The sequence below is a fragment of the Siphateles boraxobius genome, unplaced genomic scaffold (assembly GCF_051911475.1).
Source record: "Siphateles boraxobius isolate OS27281-9 unplaced genomic scaffold, OSU_SipBor_1 76, whole genome shotgun sequence".
NCBI lineage: Eukaryota > Metazoa > Chordata > Actinopteri > Cypriniformes > Leuciscidae > Siphateles > Siphateles boraxobius.
Window position 1 is genome coordinate 1,072,933 of NW_027509204.1, and position 16,185 is coordinate 1,089,117.

The 16,185-nt window shown below is 40.2% G+C and overlaps 1 protein-coding gene across 2 annotated transcripts in view; it reads left to right on the top strand.

Moving 5' to 3' along the window:
* LOC143724595 (signal peptide peptidase-like) overlaps nucleotides 1–16,185 on the top strand; it is a 42,621-nt gene that overhangs the window by 17,062 nt on the left and 9,374 nt on the right. For both annotated transcript variants that reach the window (XM_077217768.1, XM_077217769.1), the window contains exons 3-6: nucleotides 5,897–5,979; nucleotides 6,099–6,187; nucleotides 6,665–6,750; nucleotides 13,718–13,843. In XM_077217768.1, coding sequence (XP_077073883.1) covers nucleotides 5,897–5,979; nucleotides 6,099–6,187; nucleotides 6,665–6,750; nucleotides 13,718–13,843 — 384 coding nt within the window. The remainder of the gene's footprint in view (nucleotides 1–5,896; nucleotides 5,980–6,098; nucleotides 6,188–6,664; nucleotides 6,751–13,717; nucleotides 13,844–16,185) is intronic.

Sequence of the window (16,185 nt, forward strand, 5' to 3'; positions counted from 1 at the left end):
ATTAATACTCACACAGGTCAGTTTATTAGACGAATTCAACTTGAGGTAACGCAGCGCTGTTTCACTTGCTCTAACAGTTACACTATCACACTAAACAGCATTTGAGTGTGATGAATGTTGTTAGTTAGGTTGTGTGTTGGCCTTATGCGACTAACTAAGCTAGATTAACATTAGAATAACATACCGATCATATTCTAACATTTCGTCATGTTGAACTAAATAACATTGATTAGTTTTATGTTCATTTGCTCACCTGTCTAATAGTACATGCAACACTCTCGTCTCTGTTAAGTCGAAGTTAGTCGCGGACGTGGAGCTCTCGGCATCTTGAAAGATGTTGATCTTCGTTTTAGTCCTCTTTTTGTCTCAAAGTCTGCTTGCCATGGTCCATAATGTTTAAACAAAACAACAACAGCGTGAGCGTCCTGCTAGGCATAACGGGCCAGTTGTCAACGTATGTCGCCATGGTTACTATGGCAGTACGAAGTCAAACCTGGCGGAAACCGAGGGTAACGCGAATATGACGTCATTGGCTGGTGACTCCTCACCCCTGCTCACACGCCCCGTTTCCTTGGTTAAAATCTGAATTTTTTCATGATTTACAAATAGTTGGAAATATTTGAGATATTGTAAGTAATCAACTAAACAAAATATATAACATTGGCCTAGTGTTTTTTGGATATTTAACTGCAAATTTCTTACATATTGTACCTTTAACAGCTTAGTCATAGGTATCCCTAATATGAACTCAATGTCTTTTAACACTGGCACTTTAGTTGAACCAACTGAAGATTTTAAATGCAACAATCAACATAAAACTGAGTTTTGGCCTTCAAAATATTTTTTACAGTGTATTTGTATGGCAATAACCCCAGACAGCAACATGGTGTCGGCCCAGATCCGGCCCACAACCGGGCTGTGTGGATTCGAGGTACTTTTTTATTATTCTTAGCAATGATTCATATACAATATACACAATGTTCAAGACTCTAGATAAATAAAATGCAATCGCAGCAGTAAGTCATAGGGGTGGGAATCTCTAGGCACCTCACGATTCGATTACGATTCAGAGGGCTGCGATTCGATGCTAAAGCGATTATCGGAATCTTTTTTGTGTATGAATATAAATACTTTGCTGTAAAAGTACAAAGTTATGACCCATAAAGAATTAACGTACAATATATCTTATCAACATTGCAATGAACCAACAGGAAAATAAATGTGTGCCTGAACTAGCAGCATACTTTTAGTAAATGAATAATATAACAACAACAGGTTTTCTGACGATTCATGCTACCCATCGAGATGTGCTACTTACTGGTTATGCGCATGTGCAGACTCATTTTTCTTCTGCTTACCACGCCCATAAATCTATGCATCCTTTCTGTGGAGACTTGTAGGAAACTTTGACAGGTCAAAGATGAATATTTGATGATAATTTTTACTTTTCACACCGTTTTAAAGATAAAAACAGTACAGTATACTGTACTCTTAACTTCGAATTTTATTATAATTGTATTTCATATAATAATATCATTTTTACTTGTTATATCAAATGTGATAATTGCTTCATTTAAAATATCAAATATGCTCCCCATACACTTACCCTGATTTAAATGAAATAACAATGTCATAATATTGTGAGATTTACACCATTATGGAAACAATAGAGAATGAATCAACATTCTCTGTGATCGATTCGCGCTTGGGTAGCATTTTTCGACAAGGCAGCAGAAATCGTCTGAACACCGGTACAGCCCAGAGCCATAGAGAGAAACGGCTCCGGTACAGCCGAGTGTTTTTCCTCCTCTGGGTGGAAACGTGTCATATGGCTTCTCATATTTGTCGTGTTGCCGAAATATTTTAGTTTTATTCTACAAAGCTTACAACTAGTGTGGCTCTTGTCCAGCTCCTTTCCCCCTTCAACTTCATAGAAGCCAAAATATTTCCACACGTCAGCTTTTAACGAGGAGGGTGTTTGGATTTCGCGCTCAGCCATCGCGTCTCTGTTATGTGCACACGCCACAGACAGACGGTCCGGGCACTGCACTTCCACGCTTCAGAGTACTGTCTTTTGCCTTCCGTCAATATTACGTTATTATAAATATAAAATAAAATAAAAAACATTTTTTTAACATTTAACTGAACACGATTCAGAATCGTCCACGTCCGCATCATGATGCATCTAAGAATCGATTTTTCCCCCACCCCTAGTAAGTCAGGGGAATGCTTTTATTTCTTCCTTTGGTTTAAATTTTGAACATGTTGCATTTTTTTTTAAAAAGGTATACATTTTAATAACATTAAAAAAATGATATAACATGATTTGATACTGTATATTAGCAGCAATTACACATTTTTCAATGTAGCAACAAAGTGGAAATCCTCTTTTCTGTAATGAAAGACCAATCTTATGAGTTTTGGTTTCTCATACATTGGCCAATATCAGTTAAAAAAAAAAGTTTCCCTTAAGGCTTAAATTAACCAGATGTTTTTTTTTACATCATTAATTTTTTCTCTGACTGACAGGTGATGCTTGTAACCCGATCATAATCCGTTAACCGACAAGATTAGAATTTTATATTAGAATTAAATTAAATTAGAATGTATGTATTTCTCATATACTTCAAAATCAAAATCTTCACTCAGTTGTCTTAACCAACTTTCAGCTTCACTGCAGTTAATCTCACATTAAGAAGTTTACTTAAATCATCAAAGCACACAAATCATGTCTCAAATTAAGTCATTCTTCCAGAACACTAGTAAAGGTTTCACCCAACAAACACAATTAAAAATACAAAACAAAAAACACAAACAACAGGCAGCAATATGCACTATTTTCTGCTGTTCAGAATTCAATGCAGTTTTTATGTTACATGATTAATGTTTTAATTTAATGTACATAATTATTTCCTTTTGTATAGATGATGAAAATGAAAGACTAAGACTTGTGTAGGTGTTTAGTTACATCTTAATCGTTCTAATTGTTCTTTTTTTAGATTCAGAATATATTGCAATGTGGTATACTGTATTTTTGGCAGTGTTTGTTTTTAAGTGAAATATGTAGTTTGGAAGATGTAGTCACTGAATGCATTAATACAACATTGAAAGACAGACATTTGCAACACTTCTACAGTAATACCATGTTAGATATATATTCAGAATCTAAAAAATGCAATGCTATAAAAACAATTAGATGTAGCTGAACACCTACACACATCTTTCAGTTTCATCACCATCTATACAAAAGGGGAAACTTGGGGAACTAAAATGTGTACTGTAATGTAAACATTGACCATGTAACAAACTGCTGTGAATTCTGAACATCAGAAAACAGCAGGAATATTTTATAAAGCTCCTGTTATTTGTGATTTTATTTTATGAGTGACAAAGTGTGTTTGTTGGGTAAAACCTTCACTAGTGTTCTGGAAGAATGATTTAATTTTAGTCATGAATGAAGTGTTTTGATAGTTTTGAATGTGAAATTAACTGCAGTGAAGCTTAAGGTCGGTTATGAATATGGAGTGAAGAGTTTTGAAAAAATTGCCAAGAATTGATAAATGTGTCCTAGTGACTGTAAAAAATAAATAAACACAAACCTGTAATAGCAGCTGTAAATGGAGCCTTATTCATCACTCAGAATTAGTGATGTTGTATGTATGGTAACCCCTGCAAATTCTGTGTTGTTACAGTGCTGCAAAAATGTCAGAAATGTTTCTTTATGAAATAGCAAGAAACGTACAAAGCAGCCAAACTGGTGTCGTTCTTTACCATCCGACTGGGACATGAGTTTTCTATGATTAATAAAATCATTATTTACTGTATAAAGTAGTGACCTGAAGTCGTTACCTTAAAGAGCTATTTCTGTTTGATTTATCTCATAAAAAAACATATATGTATATGTGTAGGCTAAGTTACATAATGAAGACAGACTTCACTGCAGTTCTCTTCACTGTTCTCACTCACTCACTCACTCACACACACACACACACACACACACACACACACACACACACACACACACACACACACACACACACACACACACACACACACACACACACACACAGATCCATTGCAGGCTATAGGAGTCCCCTGTTGGATAGTTAGACATCGGTCAGAGTTGCAGGTCCCATCTTGGCATGTTTAAAAATAAATAAATAAATAAATAAAAAGGCGTATTTATAGTGTTGGACGATATACCGGTACTAGAAAGGTATCGCGATACCCAGCTATTAAAATCGGTACGATATGAAATTTGATTAGTACCGGTACTTTAAGAGTGACAGCAGTCTAAATAATAAGAGCAGTATTTCTTAAATTTGCGTCGATGTGTGACAGCCGGAGTCAGGATGTGTGTGCAGAGCTCTGCTTCCACTGTTTTCATTCACTAAACAACAGAAGCAGAACAGTAAAATATATACGCACACGAAACATGCATGCATGAGAAAATAAAGCACGGGGCGTGCTCGCGCTGCCGGCTCAGACCTGAAGCGCGCACACACCTTTCACACAGCATGCAATCGCGACTCTCTTTCGTCGATTATTTGGATTGAATAATCAAAATTCTAGGTAAAAATGTACGTCCTGGCAAGTATTGACGTAAACGCAGTCGGGTATGTCTTTAGTGAATGTAAACCGTTTGTAAAAATAAATCGTACGTGTTCCATTGGGTAGCCTACGTGCAGGTCTTAAAGGGCCAGCAGCCTAATATTCTGTGTAATTAATGTTAGTGAAACAACAGAAAATAGACAATCACCCAATGCTCGACTGAATAAATGTATCTATTTATTAAGAATCAGTCTGTAGTTAATTTATAGAGTGAAGACTTTATTTTTTCAGCTACAGTACTTGGTCTTTTTAACAGTAGCGTTCAAAAAAGAAATGAAGCACTGTTTATTTTATTTGTCTCTTATAGTATTTTGTCATATTGTTTGTAATTTTGCTTTTTTGCTTATTTTTAATAACGAAGATACAATTAAATTAAATGTCTATATTGTAATTTTAAAATTACATATAAAAAGTATGAAATGACTTGTTTCATGAAATAAGATTTTGGTCATTCCAACCTGTTCAGAATTGTGAAAGGTTAGCAATTGTTAACATGATTGATTATAATGTCAATGTGCAAACATCACTAAGGACGTACACACTGGCACTTGCTAATTATTATTATTATAAATATTATTATTATTATTTTATATAATAAAGGGGTGGGAATGGTCAAAAAGCAGGGAAGGAACAAAGTTTTAAATTTTTTTAAATTGATTTATAAAACAATGAAAGTCCTGTCATATTTTTCAGTTACTTTTACTGTTTTCGTTTTATCCCATGGTATCGATTCGGTATCGAGGTATTTTAGTCTGGTATCGTATCGAAGTCATAATTTTGGTATCGTGACAACACTAGTGTGTTATATGATTAGAATGTTGTCTCGAATTTTAAAATAAAGCACAGCAACGATATTTGAGTGTTTCTCCCTTTTCAAAAGTATCAAAAAGTATCGATCGCAATTCTTGACTTGATATTGGTATCGAAACAATAATTTTGGTAATGTGACAACACTAATTTAAAGTTATATTATTAAAAAAGACCTTACAAAAACATTTTGTATGTCATTTTTGTTTCTTCAAAATGACCAGAAACACCTCTTGGCCAGTGTAGAGCGATAGTCCCCTGTTAGTAATATAGACGTGTGTTTGTTTTTCCCCATCATTGCCACCTGCACTCTCTTTGGCCTCTACCTGTTCTTCAAAGTGATGTGTGTGTGTGTGAGAGAGAGCATGTGTGAGTGTCTGAAACACTTTTTTTTCCATTAACCAGATGTTTCCCAGTTACACTGTATAGACTCGTACCAATGTCTGTTTTTGAAGGATTGTTCTACTTTGTCCTGCAGGTTTTCTCACAAGAGTACATTAATCTGCTGCTCTCCATGTACTTCTTTGTGCTGGGAATATTAGCGCTGTCTCACACGATGAGGTATCACACACACACACACACACACACACACACACACACACACACACACACACACACACACACACCTGTGATATATGAGGTGGTTTATGAGGCTGACTCTTCTGCTGTTGCTGTCCCAGTCCCTTTATGTGCAGAGTTTTCCCAACCAATGTGCCAAACAAGCAGTACCAGCTGCTGTTCACACAGGGCTCAGGAGAGCACCGAGAGGGTGAGTGTGTGTGTGTGTGTGTGTGTGTGTGTGTGTGTGTGTGTGTGTGTGTGTGGTGCTGAAGCTGCTGTTCACACAGGGCTCAGGAGAGCGCCGAGAGGGTGTGTGTGTGTGTGTGTGTGTGTGTGTGTGTGTGTGTGTGTGTGGTGCTGAAGCTGCTCTTCACACAGGGCTCAGGAGAGCACCGAGAGGGTGTGTGTGTGTGTGTGTGTGTGTGTGTGTGTGTGTGTGTGTGTGGTGCTGAAGCTGCTCTTCACACAGGGCTCAGGAGAGCACCGAGAGGGTGTGTGTGTGTGTGTGTGTGTGTGTGTGTGTGTGTGTGTGTGTGTGTGTGTGTGTGTGTGTGTGTGTGTGTGTGGTGCTGAAGCTGCTGTTCACACAGGGCTCAGGAGAGCGCCTAGAGGGTGAGTGAGTGTGTGAGTGTGTGTGTGTGGTGCTGAAGCTCTGGAGATGGTCTGAAGCCTGTTTTCTCCTCAGAGATCCTCAACTACGAGTTCGACACCAAGGACCTGATCTGCCTGTGTGTGAGCGGTGTGGTCGGGGTCTGGTACGTCCTCAAGAAGGTACAGCACACCAGCGTGTGTTTATAGAGAAACTGATCCCGCTGATGTTTTATACAGGCCGAATGACTGAGGCTGACACACGTGTGTGTTGTTAGATCGTAAGATAACTCCACGTTTAGTTGAAACACATTTCTTTTTATTCCGTCACTCATGTACACCGAGGAACAACCCCCCAACACAAGATACTCTTCTTCGCCCACCGAAGCAAGGTGCTACTCCCCACACCCCCACAACAGTGCCCCCTTATGGCGAGATATGCCGCCAAGATAACAAACAGGAGTAACAATCTCCCTCTCTTAAAAAAAAAACAACAACAAAAAACGACCAGCTAACCTGTCATGGTGTATTAAATATGAACAACAAAATAACAAAAGGTTATTAGTAAGGGAAGGGGGAACTCATGCTTGAGTTCACTTAACAGTCCAGCATCCTTCATAGAGAGCCTTAAGAAGTGAGGTTGAGGAAGCTCCCTTTTTTGTAAGACAGTCTGCAAGTTGATCTTTTGTTTCAGACCATAACACTTGATCAACCCTCTTAGTTTGGATCAGTTCTTTTATCGAACTGATTTCCAAACGCAGTCTTTTCTCAGCAACAAACTTAGTAGACTTCAGTGCATCAACAAGAGAGAAATTATCAGTGACACAGATAATGGGTACAGGAGAAACAGTACAACCAGCATTCAGTTCAGAAAACAGAGTTGACAAAAAAATGGCATTATCAATCCCCTCAGACATAGCAAGCGTTTCACCTGCAAGAGTGCTTCTGACAACTCTCTTAATTCTCTTAGATTGCCATGAAATAGGAGAGAACTGCCCATTTTCACCCATCAAAACGATGAAGTACCCACCTTGAGTACCCCCATCTGAAAGATTTGCAAATGATGCATCAGTGAATGTAACCATCTTTAAGTTACTGTCTTTCCCAAGCTGTTGAAAGTTCAACTGAACTGACTTGGTCTTGAGTTTACAGACTACCCTGTTAGCTTCATTAATGTTCTGTACTGTAGCTTGTTTGAGACAAGATGCCAAATTACTTGCATCAAACATGACATCAGGCCTGCTCTGTCTCGCAACCCACAGAAGTTGACCTATCTTTGACCTAAGCTGTTCTCTCTCCTCTTCTGTGAGAGGTGAAGCGGACTCTGCTGCTCGTGAAGGCGTGATATGTATGGGCTGTAGGTGCTGAATGTATGTCATTTGGTGTATTTGTACCTTCTTGCCCAAAGTCACAAAATCCACACCCACATAGGAAAAGTTATTGTGAGCTTCACGACCTACATTGAACTTTGATCTAAGGTAAGGTATGACACTCTCTGAAAACAGCTGTGAACCTCCCCATATGAAATCATCAACGTGACAAGCAAGCACACCAGTTACCTTCGCATCCTCATCAAGCCAGTAGAAAACTGCAGGGTCAACCTTAGACACAATACCTCCTGCTTCAGTCATAATGCTTTTAACCCTGTTATACCAATACAATGAGGCATCAGCTAAACCATACACACATTTTCTTAGTTTCCAAAGTGTCCCTGTGCCATTGGCCTCCAGTGGTGGTTTGATAAAAATGTCTCTGGACAGCTCCATGCCTTGTAGGAAGGCAGATTTTATGTCCATTGAGTGAAGTTCCCATTGTCTTTGACATAACACTGCCACTAGAAGTCTCAGTGACTCTGAGGCACAAGTCGGCGAGTCCTTTTGCAGCTCAGAAACTTGTAGCTCCTCAAATCCTCGTGCAACAAGTCTTGCTTTGGGAACTAATCCATTTTCAGTCTCTTTCAAAGTGCACACCCATCGAGTGGAGACGCACTTTTGTCCTTTGTCTTCAACTTCTTCAAACACCTCGTTCTGTCTCCAATTTTGTATTTCCTTTTCTTTTGCTTCATCAAAAGACACATCCTTAGTCACAAAAACATCCTCATGTGTATCCGAATTTGGAACCTCTTTCTGGACACGAAGATCCTCTAATTGTGACAGATCTGCTGATTCACTGTTACCAGCTACCTCCGCAGGCTCAAGTAGCTCCAAGTTATACCAGTTCTTATATTTTCCCTTGGCTTTTCCAGCACGTCCTAGCACCTTTGCTGTTTGTGAAACACCACTTGCTTGGTTTCTAAATGTCACAATTTGTCCAGTCTTTATGTTAATGTTTCCAATGTCTGATCTCTCTGCTTCTGCATTTTCAACAGCAGGTAAAGGATCATTCTCTGCGTTTTCTACATTTTTCTCTTCTTCAATGATGTCCACTGTACGTTGTCCTTGGTTATTCTCCTCAGAGACAATCTGAGGCTCTTCATTTTCATGAGTAACTTTTCTTAACCTCAGTTGGTGCACTCTGACACAGGTGCCTCCATGTCTGACAAAAACAACTGCACTGTCCTGTCCGATGACCACTCCAGGCCCTTTCCATTCTGGACAGTCCACTCGTTTGTAATAAACCTTATCTCCAGGTTCGTATCGCTCGTCAGTGGGCCGTAACTGTTTCTTTAGAGCTCTCCGTATCCTCTCCGAACATTCAGCTTCTGTAAAAGCCTTTCTTGCAGCATGCAGGGCTGAAATGTGCTTAGCAACCCATTCACTCTTGGTAGTCCCCTCTAGAGCCGGTGCTTTGTCTATTAACACTGAGGGCAGATTAGGATTCTGCCCGAACACCAGCTGATGTGGACTGTACCCATGGACACTTTGCATACAGTTCTTTGCCATCAAGGCCCAGTCCATTGCAGTGCTCCAGTCACATTCAGTACTAGCTTTCACTTTCATTATGATCTCAGTTAAGGTTTGATTATGGCGCTCCAACAGCCCATTGCTCCAGGGGCTGTAGGCAGGTGTTGTCTTAACTTCAATATTAAAGTTCTCGGCCATGTCTCTCACTTCTTCATTATTAAACTCGCCACCATTGTCACTGAATAGCTTTTGCGGTGGGCCATGTACACTGATCCAATCGTGGATAAAACGCTTGACAATTTCAGAAGCCCTCTTGGTGGTGAGGACACTACCAGCACTAAAACGAGTAAACTGGTCAATAATGTGTAGGTACCAGACCCCTGGCTCAAGCTCGTGCAAATCTAGAGCAACTGTTTCATTATACGTAGATGCCAGTGGTAATCCGACAGCAGGTTTTGGTTTGGTTCTACAATATTTCTGACACGCTTCACATTGATTTATGATCTTTTGCAACAGGCTGGGGCATTCTGCGTCCTTGTTGCCAGAATTATTCATCAGTCTTTGTAGTTTGTCTGCAGAGGCATGCCCGAACTGTTTATGAAGCTTTTCCAAAACTTTCATCTTCTCACTTGTGTTCATCTTGTCTGTGATTGACAATATTTCATCTTCAACTGTTAATATCTGATCAGAGTGAGCAGGATTTTTATTTTCATTGTCCACAATGTTCACACAATAATGTCCAGAGCTTGTAAAGTCTAGTTTGACCGGCTGGTTGAACATTACTGCGCTGTCATTTTCCATATTCAGAACGGTCCCTGCCCTTTTTAATGATGTCTTACTCAAAAGCAGGGGGATGTTTACAGGTACCACTTCTGTTTCAATATTACACTTCATGTTGCCAATCTTTGCAGGAATTTTGACTCTTTTTCCTGAGTAAACTACTTTTCCATCTCCAAACTTGAAAGGCCTGTGACTTTCTGCTTCTGTTTCTTTCATCATCTTTACACTTTTCTTCTGTAACACAGTACTGTAGTTGTCAAGCCACTCTTGTCCACAGACTGTCCTAGTACAAGCAGTGTCTATTATTGCTGAGCCAAAACATTCGGTCATGAATATTTCTGCATCTGTCGGTGATTCTTTGGTGTACAGAGTAATATTACACTCTTCCATGTCAGTTTTATCTTCTGTAATCTTAACACTCTCACCTTTATGCGGACAATCTTTGACCCAGTGATATGTACTTTGGCACACTGCACATTTCGATCGCCGTCCGTACTTATCCAGCGGGTTAGTACCGGGCTGTGGAGTTTTCTGATGAGCGCTTTGCTGCCAGGACTTACTTTTTTGCCGTCGCTGCTCTGTCACAAACACGGACTCCTGGCTAATACTTTGTGCTGCCGCGCTCGTTTTTCCGCCAAATATTCTCTTCAGAGCGGACTTCATCGAGGCATAAGTTAAGTCAGTGCATGCAGTTAGAGCCAACTGCCTGTCCGTCGCATCCAAACACGCAGTATCCAAAAGCTTAAAAGCTAAAACTGCGTCGGGTAGCTCCATGTTGTACTTTTTCATCCGAGAATAGCGCTGTTCGAAATCAATAATATAGTCCGTCATGGACACGTTCGCTTCTTTCATAATCCGGTCGAAATCTGAGTAAGCATCGTAGATCCTGTCCTTTTCCTCTTTAAGGAACAAAGCATCCAGTTTCGCTAACAAGGTGGTCATTCCAGTGTCTTCATTTAGATCATCTACCGGAATTTCCATCGCTGTATCCCGCGCCCTTCCTGATAGCGCCAGGGCGACGGCAAGAGCTTGTTTTTTTTTCTCCAAATCGGTAACTCTGGTCCAAATGTTGACTTCATTCTTCCAGCTTTCGTAGGGTTTTCCTTCTTCAAACGTTGGTGGAACCCTGTAGTTAGCAGCCATCCTCTGCTACCAATGTTAGATCGTAAGATAACTCCACGTTTAGTTGAAACACATTTCTTTTTATTCCGTCACTCATGTACACCGAGGAACAACCCCCCAACACAAGATACTCTTCTTCGCCCACCGAAGCAAGGTGCTACTCCCCATACCCCCACAACAGTGCCCCCTTATGACGAGATATGCCGCCAAGATAACAAACAGGAGTAACATGTGTGATGATTGTGTGATGAGTGAAGCTCCAGTCCTTTAACTAGAGTCTGTGACTGATGTCCAGTAGTGGCCAAAAGTGACGTTCGGCAGGAAAACAGATGAATACCTTTACCGAGTTGAGTTTTCATCTCACCTCATATTTAAAGCATTAAAAAATATATGTATAACATGTTCCTGTTCTTTTGATGGTTTGATCAAACCTGTTGGGTCATTAAAAACAAATCTCTCCAGACGTCACTTTTGGCCACTACTGTATATTTATATAAAATGCATGTAGAAATGTTGAAGTTTATGCATGAAAACTTCAGGCCTCATTCACTGATATCTGGTAACACATATACTGTGTATTTATGTGTGGCTTTCACATGTTTACACATTATTTTGTTCTGACTTTAAAGCTACAATATGTAATTTGTAATTTATGCAGCTAAGGTTCGCTAACCTCTTACATTAGCAGAGTTGTTGGTTGATGACGCATAAGTGGAATTACGGAACTTGTCGTCATGCCGATGGATCTAATAATGTTTATGGATGAGTGAATACATTGATGTTTTTAACATGACTGTGGTGTGAAGTGGCGCGATAGCTAATGAGAGACTGGAAACATTCTTGGAAACATTTAGGATATGAAATGTATAACACTGTGAAAGTGGTTTTTGGATATTTTGATACAAAATTCTTACATATTGTAGCTTTAAAAGAGTGCATGTCATACACACAGCTTTCAAAATCAGCCAAACCATCTCCACATTTACAGTCAAGCATTTGTCAGAGTGACTCGAGGTACACACTTCATCCGTTCCTGCGTTCCCTGGGAGCCAGTGTTGATAACTGTAGTCTTTAAAGAAACAAATATTGATGCTGTTAATGGCTCCTCCTCCACTGGAGCCAGTAACTGTGTATGTGTGTGTGAATCAGTGTTTAGGATCCTGTTGAAAGCGTCAAACATTGATGATTTTTAGATGGCGGAGTGAGATAAACACAACTGTGAGCTGGCAATATATAACTGCTACTATACTATCGTAATTGTTGTTTTAAGATGTCCAATCTGTCCCTCACTTTGCAAAAACCATCAAAAACTCTCCTGGAGTCCACTTGTACACTGATGATGCAGTCTCTTCCTCTTACACACTCTCACTGCGGGATTTACTCTGTTAAAAGGCAGTAAAAATGCCCATGTAGTGAGTATTTGTCTTTTAGGCTTTATAATATGATATAGTTAACCAATCAGAGTTCTGTGATTGTGCACACACACACACACACACACACACACACACACACACACACACACACACACACACACACACACACACACACACACACACACACACACACACACACACACAGGGTTAGTAGAGGCAATATGGCATTCAAAAGTTTAACTAGAAAATACATTTTGAAAAGTTTAAAACGAATATAATGAAAGTTAATCTGTGAGAATCGAGTCTGTGGGATAACATAGATGGATCATCCGGTTTCACAATGGTTATTCAGAAATATGAAGTCCATCAAATTTTTAACGATATACAAATTTTAGATCAGTAAGAAGTCTCTTCTGCTCACAAGGCTGCATTTATTTGATAAATGCAGTAAAAACATTAATATTGTTAATTATTACAATGTAAAATAGCTGTTTTCTATGTGATGTTTAAAAATGTTTTTATTATTATTTTTATTATTTTTAAATGACTTTAAATGGTTTGAGTTCCATGTTTGGACGTGATTAACCAGAAATGTATTGCTGAGTTTTGCAGCGTGTGTGTGTGTGTGTGTGTGTGTGTGTGTGTGTGTGTGTGTGTGTGTGTGTGTGTGTGTGTGTGTGTGTGTGTGTGTGTGTGTGTGTGTGTGTGTGTGTGTGTGTGTGTGTGTGTGTTCGTTCGTTCATGTTTTTCTATCCCATTGGGGACTTCAAACTGAATTCACACAGAATCATGGGGACATGTGTCACAGTGGGGACCTAAATAGAGGTCCCCATGGGTAAACAAGCTTATTAATCATACAGAATTAGTTTTTTTTTTTTTTTTTTTTTAATGTTAAAATGCAGACAGTTGTGTGTGATGGGTAGGGTTAGTGTGAGGGAAGAGAATATACAGTTTGTACAGTATAAAAACCATTAAGTCTATGGAGAGTCCCCACAAAGAAAGTAAACCAGACGTGTGTGTGTTTCCTGACAGCACTGGGTGGCCAATAACCTGTTTGGCCTGGCGTTTGCCCTGAACGGGGTCGAGCTGCTCCACCTCAATAATGTCAGTACCGGCTGTATCCTGCTGGGAGGACTGTTCGTTTACGATGTGTTCTGGGTAAGAGTCTTGCTAGTGCTCATGATGCGTACACTACACGACTGTCTCAATAACTGTGTTCATGATGCGTACACTACACGACTGTCTCAATAACTGTGTTCATGATGCGTACACTACACGACTGTCTCAATAACTGTGTTCATGATGCGTACACTACACGACTGTCTCAATAACTGTGTTCATGATGCGTACGCTACACGACTGTCTCAATAACTGTGTCCATGATCCGTACACTACACGACTGTCTCAATAACTGTGTTCATGATGCGTACACTACACGACTGTCTCAATAACTGTGTTCATGATGCGTACGCTACACGACTGTCTCAATAACTGTGTTCATGATGCGTACGCTACACGACTGTCTCAATAACTGTTCATGATGCGTACACGACACGACTGTCTCAATAACTGTGTTCATGATGCGTAAACTACACGACTGTCTCAATAACTGTGTTCATGATGCGTACGCTACACGACTGTCTCAATAACTGTGTTCATGATGCGTACGCTACACGACTGTCTCAATAACTGTGTTCATGATCCGTACACTACACGACTGTCTCAATAACTGTGTTCATGATCCGTACACTACACGACTTTCTCAATAACTGTGTTCATGATGCGTACGCTACGACTGTCTCAATAACTGTGTTCATGATGCGTACGCTGCACGACTGTCTCAACAACTGTGTTCATGATGCGTAAACTACACGACTGTCTCAATAACTGTGTTCATGATGCGTACACTACACGACTGTCTCAATAACTGTGTTCATGATGCGTACGCTACACGACTGTCTCAATAACTGTGTTCATGATGCGTACACTACACGACTGTCTCAATAACTGTGTTCATGATCCGTACACTACACGACTGTCTCAATAACTGTGTTCATGATGCGTATGCTACGACTGTCTCAATAACTGTGTTCATGATGCGTACACTACACGACTGTCTCAATAACTGTGTTCATGATGCGTACGCTACACGACTGTCTCAATAACTGTGTTCATGATGCGTATGCTACGACTGTCTCAATAACTGTGTTCATGATGCGTACACTACACGACTGTCTCAATAACTGTGTTCATGATGCGTACGCTACACGACTGTCTAAATAACTGTGTTCATGATGCGTACGCTACACGACTGTCTCAATAACTGTGTTCATGATCCGTACACGACACGACTGTCTCAATAACTGTGTTCATTATTGCGTACACTACACGACTGTCTCAATAACTGTGTTCATGATGCGTACGCTATACGACTGTCTCAATAACTGTGTTCATGGTGCGTACGCTACACGACTGTCTCAATAACTGTTCATGATGCGTACGCTGCACGACTGTCTCAACAACTGTGTCCATGATCCGTACACTACACGACTGTCTCAATAACTGTGTCCATGATCCGTACACTACACGACTGTCTCAATAACTGTTCATGATGCGTACGCTACACGACTGTCTCAATAACTGTGTTCATGATGCGTACACTACACGATTGTCTCAATAACTGTGTTCATGATCCGTACACGACACGACTGTCTCAATAACTGTGTTCATGATCCGTACACGACACGACTGTCTCAACAACTGTGTTCATGCCGTACACGACACGACTGTCTCAATAACTGTGTTCATGATGCGTACACTACACGACTGTCTCAATAACTGTGTTCATGATCCGTACACGACACGACTGTCTCAACAACTGTGTTCATGAGCCGTACACTACACGACTGTCTCAATAACTGTGTTCATGATGCGTACACTACACGACTGTCTCAATAACTGTGTTCATGATGCGTACACTACACGACTGTCTCAATAACTGTGTTCATGATGCGTACACTACACGACTGTCTCAATAACTGTGTTCATGATGCGTACGCTATACGACCGTCTCAACTGTGTTCATGATGCGTACACTACACGACTGTCTCAATAACTGTGTTCATGATGCGTACGCTACACGACTGTCTCAATAACTGTGTTCATGATGCGTACACTACACGACTGTCTCAATAACTGTGTTCATGATGCGTACACTACACGACTGTCTCAATAACTGTGTTCATGATGCATACGCTACACGACTGTCTCAATAACTGTGTTCATGATGCGTACGCTACACGACTGTCTCAATAACTGTGTTCATGATGCGTACGCTACACGACTGTCTCAATAACTGTGTTCATGATGCGTACGCTACACGACTGTCTCAATAACTGTGTTCATGATGCGTACGCTACACGACTGTCTCAATAACTGTGTTCATGATCCGTACACTACACGACCGTCTCAACTGTGTTCATGAGCCGTACACTACACGA